The 6,196-nt window shown below is 35.9% G+C and overlaps 1 protein-coding gene across 1 annotated transcript in view; it reads left to right on the top strand.

Moving 5' to 3' along the window:
* Window positions 1-6,196, top strand: part of MIB1 (mindbomb E3 ubiquitin protein ligase 1) — a 131,578-nt gene that overhangs the window by 70,972 nt on the left and 54,410 nt on the right. Inside the window, exon 11 of the mRNA XM_026456026.1 lies at window positions 5,506-5,703. Coding sequence (XP_026311811.1) covers window positions 5,506-5,703 — 198 coding nt within the window. The remainder of the gene's footprint in view (window positions 1-5,505; window positions 5,704-6,196) is intronic.

The following is a 6,196-nucleotide window of genomic DNA, read 5'->3' as shown; positions in this document are numbered from 1 at the left end:
AAAAAAAAAAAAAAAAAACCAAAAACAATGAACAGTCTGTTAATTGAACAATCTGTTAACAATGAATCTTTCAGGAAATTGAGAAAACAAGTCCATTTACAATAGCATCAAAAAGAATAAAATACTTAGGCATGAACTTAAACAAGGAGGTAAGACTTATACATTGAAAACTACAAAATATTGCTGAAAGAAATTAAAGAAGACAATCGAAACTACTTCCCATGTTCATGGATTAGAAAATTTAATATTGTTAAGATGTCAGTACATACTCAATGAAATTCTGTCAAAATCCTAAAGATGTTTCTTGCAGAAATAGAAAAAATCTATCCAGAAATTCATAAGGAATCTCAAGAGAGCCCCAAACAGCCAAAGCAATCTTGAGAAAGAACAGAAGTTGAAGGACTCACACTTCCTACTTTCAAGACTCACCACAAGGCAACAGTAATCAAGACAGTACATTACTAACATAAGGGTGGACATAAAGACCAATAGAATAGAATTGAGAATTCAGAAATAAACCTTTGCATTTAAGGTCAATTGATTTTTGGGGTCCAAGACAATTTAATGGGAAAAGAGCAATCTTTTAAACAAATGGTGCTTGGGCAACTAGATAGTCACATGTAAAAGAATAAAGTAGGAACCTTACCTAACACTATATTCAGAAAATTAATTCAAAATGCCTGAAAATCTAAATGTGTGATATAAAACTATAAACCTTTTTGAAGGAAAAGGGCAGAAACCTCACAGCATTGTATCTGGCAGTGATTTCTTGAATATGACACCAAAAGTAGAGTTAACAAAAGAAAAATAGACAAATTAGACTTCATGAAAATTAAAAACTTAATGTATATCAAAGGACATCTGTCAACAGGGAGAAAGGCAGCCTATGAAATGGGAGAAAATATTTTCAAATCTTGTGTCTGATAAGAGATTAAAATCCAAAATATATATAGACTCTTAAAACTCTACATCAAGAAAACCTGAAAAACTCCATTTGACTTGAATGAGTTGAATAGACATTTCTGCAAAGAATATATGTGAATCAATAAGCACATGAAAAGATGTTTAACATCACTAATTATTAGGGGAATGCAAACCAAAACCACAGTGAGATACTGCCTTACAGCCATTAGAATGGCTGTTATCAGAACAACCAGAAAAAACCTGTCAGTGAGGATGTGGAGGAATTAGAACTCTTTGCACTGTTCATAGGAATATAAAATGGTATAGCCACTGCTGGAAAGAATATGACAGTTGCACAAAAGATTAAAAATTGAATTACAATATGATCCAACAGTTCTGCTTTTGAGTATATATCCCAAAGATTGGAAAGGAAGTCTTGAGGAGGTATTTGTTCACCTGTGTTCTTAGCAGCATTATTCGTAATAGCTAAAGTATGAAAGCAGCCCAAGTATCCATTGACAGAAGAGTGGATGAGCAAAATGTGGTATGTGCTTATAATGGTATATCATTAAACTTAAAAAGAAAGGAAATTCTGACACATAAGATCCTTGAGGCCATTATTCTAAGTGAAGTGAGCCAGTTACAAAAAGACAAATACCGTATGGTTCCACTAAGTATAGATAGTAGTCAGAACCATGGGAACAGAAAGTAGAATGTATGGTGGTTTCCAGAGATGAGGGGGTAGGAGGAATAGGATGTAGAGTTTCAGTTTTCTCAGTTTTTAATGAGTATAGAGTTTTACTTTTGCAAGATGAAAAAAGTTCTAGAGATGGATGGTGGTGATCGTTGCACAATGATATGAATGTACTTAGTATCACTGAATTGTACATTTAAAAATGGTGAAGATGGTAAATTTTATGTATATTTTGCTGCAATAAAAATATTTAAAAACTCATGATGGTTATTTAAGGATTATATTCAACACCCATTTTTATTCTTACTAGTTAATAGGCACTGTGCTAGCTCCTGGAAATAAAGACGACTAAGACACAGTCATAGCCCCCAAGAAGCCCACAGCCAGCTAAAAAAGACTTCATACAAATAATTATACTATAGTGTGAGAAATGGTATAATAAATTTTGTGAGAATCGGGAAATTTCACAGGAGAAGTGATGCCTGAACTGAGTTTTATAAGATATCTAGTTTCCAGTCCAAGAGGGTGACGACAAAGAGCATTCCAAGTCTAGGGAGTAGCATATGAAAATACATAGGATCCCATAAGTTGATAAGTTGAAGCCTGAGATCTGAGGGGACTGTGGCAGCAGGCGAGGCTGGAATGGTTCACAGAGGTGGGTCTCAAAAGAGATTTGTTTTGTACATAGTAGAGAGACATTGAAGAGGTTTAAACGTAAAATTTGTGTTTTACAGAGAGAATTATGACTTTGGTGTGAAGAATAGATTGGGATAAGAAAGTGAAGGGAGGTTGAGTTGTGGGAATCATCCAGGTGAGTAAGAATGAAGGCCTGAAATAGTTTGTGGTAGAGTTGGAGAAAAGAGAATAGATTTGAGCATAAATTGAGGAGAAAAAGCTGTAGAGTTTGATGATTGAACATAGAGGCTCACAGAGAGGAAGCAGTTGACTGTGACTTACAGATACTGATTTTGTTGACCATATGATCTGTAGTTCTATCGGCTAAGATAGGCAGTACTAAACAAGAGCAGGTTTTGGAAAATGGGTAGAGAATAGGGCAGGAGGATAGAAAGAAACACGATCAGTTTTAGATTTAATTTGAGGCCTCTTTATGAAATTCTTTGAGATAATCTTATAGAGGTTAGCTGTAACCTTGTTCCTTAAAATTCTCTTTTGGTACTAGTAACAGGGACAGGCACGTGAGCTGTGTTTTAGGTTTATTTGGAGTATTTAAGATGGATTCAGAAGAAAGCAACAAAACTGACAAGTTCAGGTTTTATTATAACTGTAGTTTTCTAATTTAGAAGAGAAACCTGGAAGTAAATTTAATTATATTTAATTGTAATTTTCTAGTATGCATGTGTATTTTCCATAATTTAAAAATTATTCTTATTTCATTTTGACAAACATATCAGGGTTTTATAATTCTTTGGTGTTTATTTTTATGTGAATTATTGACAACCTGCATTAAGTGTTTCAGTAGTGATTTTCTAACAACCATACAGTGTTAGTGGCCTTTTTTAATGGAAGGTAAATCACAAAATAGGGTTAAAAACTGTAACAGAAAAAAAAAAAAAAAAGACTGGAAGTTGGGAAGATCTTAACTCTAGGATTCTGAACTATATGTGTTACTAGAGAGATTAATTTATATATACATGCATATATATCTTATTTTTGTTTTGTTTTTAAAACACTTGTTTTTCTGGGATGTTTAAATATAATGCTACTCGGAGACACAAGAGTTGAGAGAGGTGCCAAATCCTAACCACAAGACCGCCAGGGAAAAGGCACAAGAGTTGAATCTTAAATCTTGCATGTGGTTGTTTGCCAGTTCCTTTCTCAAAATTGACAGGTAACAAAAACTGATTCGGCTGGAAATGTCAGTAAGGTAGAAATATCCCTGAGTTCCCTACCGTTTCAGAAGTGATTGTCAAACTGTCGTGGATTCCTACATGAGTGCTTTTACCTTTAATACCTGTTTGAGAAGATATGCAAAGACCAAAATCTACTTTGAGTTCTGTAACTGTTTTGAATGAACTATTTAAGTGCATTTAATCATAACAGTGTTTATCTGTGTTATCTTTGAAAGTAGTTCAGAAAATCCTGGGTGCCATATGGATTGTCAAACCCCTTGCAAAACTAGGGAGTCCACCAGGGGCTGGCACAGTGGTAGTGGGAATCAGAAACCACTGCTCTGGATGGAGGAAATCTTAGAGTACCAGTATCAGGGACAGACAGATGGTCTTGGTGGGTGTCAAAATTTGCAGTGCAGTGCTGGAATAAATGCAATACCCTTATACCTAACACCCTTTTCCATCTGCTTCTGGCAAGGCAGTGAGACTTCTTTTCGTACTTTTTGGTATGAACTATGTATGCTACCTTCATGGCATAGTGCAGGCAGTTTTTCCCCTTTCCAAAGTACTTTCTTTCAGTTTTTTAAAAAAATTTAAGCAATTAGGTCTTTCCTGCTTTCTCATTTCTTCAGAAATATGCCTGTTACAGGAGGTGAGGCAAATTGATTTGATTCTTCTGAAATAGTTTTGAAATTTTTGATATCTGGAATTTTGGGAGTTTATGCTTTGTTTTTATCTTTTAATGGTGTATTTAATATTTTTTTTTTTCTGTTCTCGAATATAGAGAAAAGTGTATGCTCATCACTTAACCAGTTTTAATGTGTTGGTACATTTCTCCCCATTAAAGCCAGTTGAGATCACATTGTTTGGCATTCTTTTTTTTTTTTTAATCACACAACTCATCTTGGTTTACTTTTTATGTCATTAAAAAGTCTTTGTAGGACATGCATGGTGGCTTACACCTGTGATCCCAGCACTTCGTGAGGCTGAATTTGGAGAATTTATTAAGGCTAGGAGTTCAAGGCTGCAGTGAGCTATGACTGTGCCACTGCATTCCAGCCTGGGTGACAGAACAGGACCCTGATTCTTTTTTTTTTTTTTTTTTGAGAGGGAGTCTTGCTCTGTCGCTCAGGCTGGAGTGCAGTGGCTCGATCTTGGCTCACTGCAACCCCTACCTCCCGAATTCAAGCAGTTCTCCTGCCTCAGCCTCCCAGGTAACAGGGATTACTGGCATGTGCCACCATGTCTGGCTAACTTTTGTATTTTTAGTAGAGACGGGGTTTCTGCATGTTGGCCAGGCTGGTCTTGAACTCCTGACTTAAGGTGATCCGCCCGCCTTGGCCTCCCAAAGTGCTGGGATTACAGGTGTGAGCCACCGTGCCCAGCCTAGGATCCTGATTCTTTAAAACAACAACAACAAAACTGTCTTTGTAAAAAGTTTTAAATGGCCAAAAAAGTTGGCTTACTGTCATAGCTGATAAATGAGGAGTGCTGAAAGAGTGATACTATAACTGTTGGTCTGATATATATATATATATATATATAATGATCTAAGTTTATCATTTATCTTTGGGAGTTAATCACTGTTCAAGTCAGTTTCTAGGTTTTAAAAATTTTCTTTATAGAGACAGGGTCTTACTCTGTTACCCCGGTCGGAGTGTAGTGGTGCGATCATAGCCCACTGTAACTTGAAACTCCTTGGCTCAAGCAATCCTTCTGTGTCAGCCTCCCAAGTAGCTAGGACTACAGGTGGGTGCCACCATGCCTGGCTGTCTCTACAAAACAGAATCTTGCTATGTTGCCCAGATTGGTATTGTTGGAAATCTTACTCAAATTTACAATTTACTTGACCTCAAGTGATCCTTCTGCCTTGTCCTCCCAACGTGCTGGGATTACAGGCATGAGCAACTGCACCTGGTCAAGTTCTAGTTATTTTGTTGGCTCCATCCTGTGTTTCCTTTTCTCAGATTAATCTGCTTCTTGGTGTATTATTACAGCTTCAATTTTTTTTTTCTTTCTAAAATATTCACTAATTCAGATTTCAATGCTAATGATTAGGATAAAGATGGTGATAGAGCAGTTCACCATGCAGCTTTTGGAGATGAAGGTGCTGTTATAGAAGTACTACATCGAGGTAGTGCTGATTTGAATGCTCGAAACAAGCGCCGACAGACACCACTTCATATTGCTGTCAATAAAGGTCATCTTCAAGTTGTGAAGACTTTATTGGACTTTGGCTGTCATCCCAGTCTCCAGGTAAAACCTTTAAAGAAATACATCCTGCAGGTATTGCTTGGATCCTATTAAAGGGAAACATTAAGTTCTGTGGTAAGCATTCCTTTGTTATTGTTCTCATATGGTCATGGTCATAGTAAATGATACCAAAGGCATAAGATGTTGCAAAATTGGTAGCTATTTCTTTTTTAAAAAGTTTTTTGTTTGTTTGTTTGTTTGTTTGTTTTTTTTTTTAAGGAAAATGCCAATAGATTGGGCAGGGAGAATGGGGACTTCTTTGTAAAAATATCGGCTTATGAATGGATTCAACTTCATTGATCATGACAGTGAGCCTCAACAGCTTAACGAAGTGTAATAGGCTGTATTTCATAATAGTTACTTCATAACTATTTAAATTATTTGGATTGTATTTTTTATTGTAGCTTAGGGACTTTGAATAGTCATTAGTGTAATCTTCAGAGATTTTCTGTTTTGGAAAATGTATAGGATTTTAGAGTTGATTTACAGTAGGATC

This window comes from Piliocolobus tephrosceles, chromosome 18, assembly GCF_002776525.5.
Source record: "Piliocolobus tephrosceles isolate RC106 chromosome 18, ASM277652v3, whole genome shotgun sequence".
NCBI classification, from domain to species: Eukaryota; Metazoa; Chordata; class Mammalia; order Primates; family Cercopithecidae; genus Piliocolobus; species Piliocolobus tephrosceles.
Note: the sequence above shows the minus strand (reverse complement) of the source record. Positions and strands in the feature narration are given on the sequence as shown.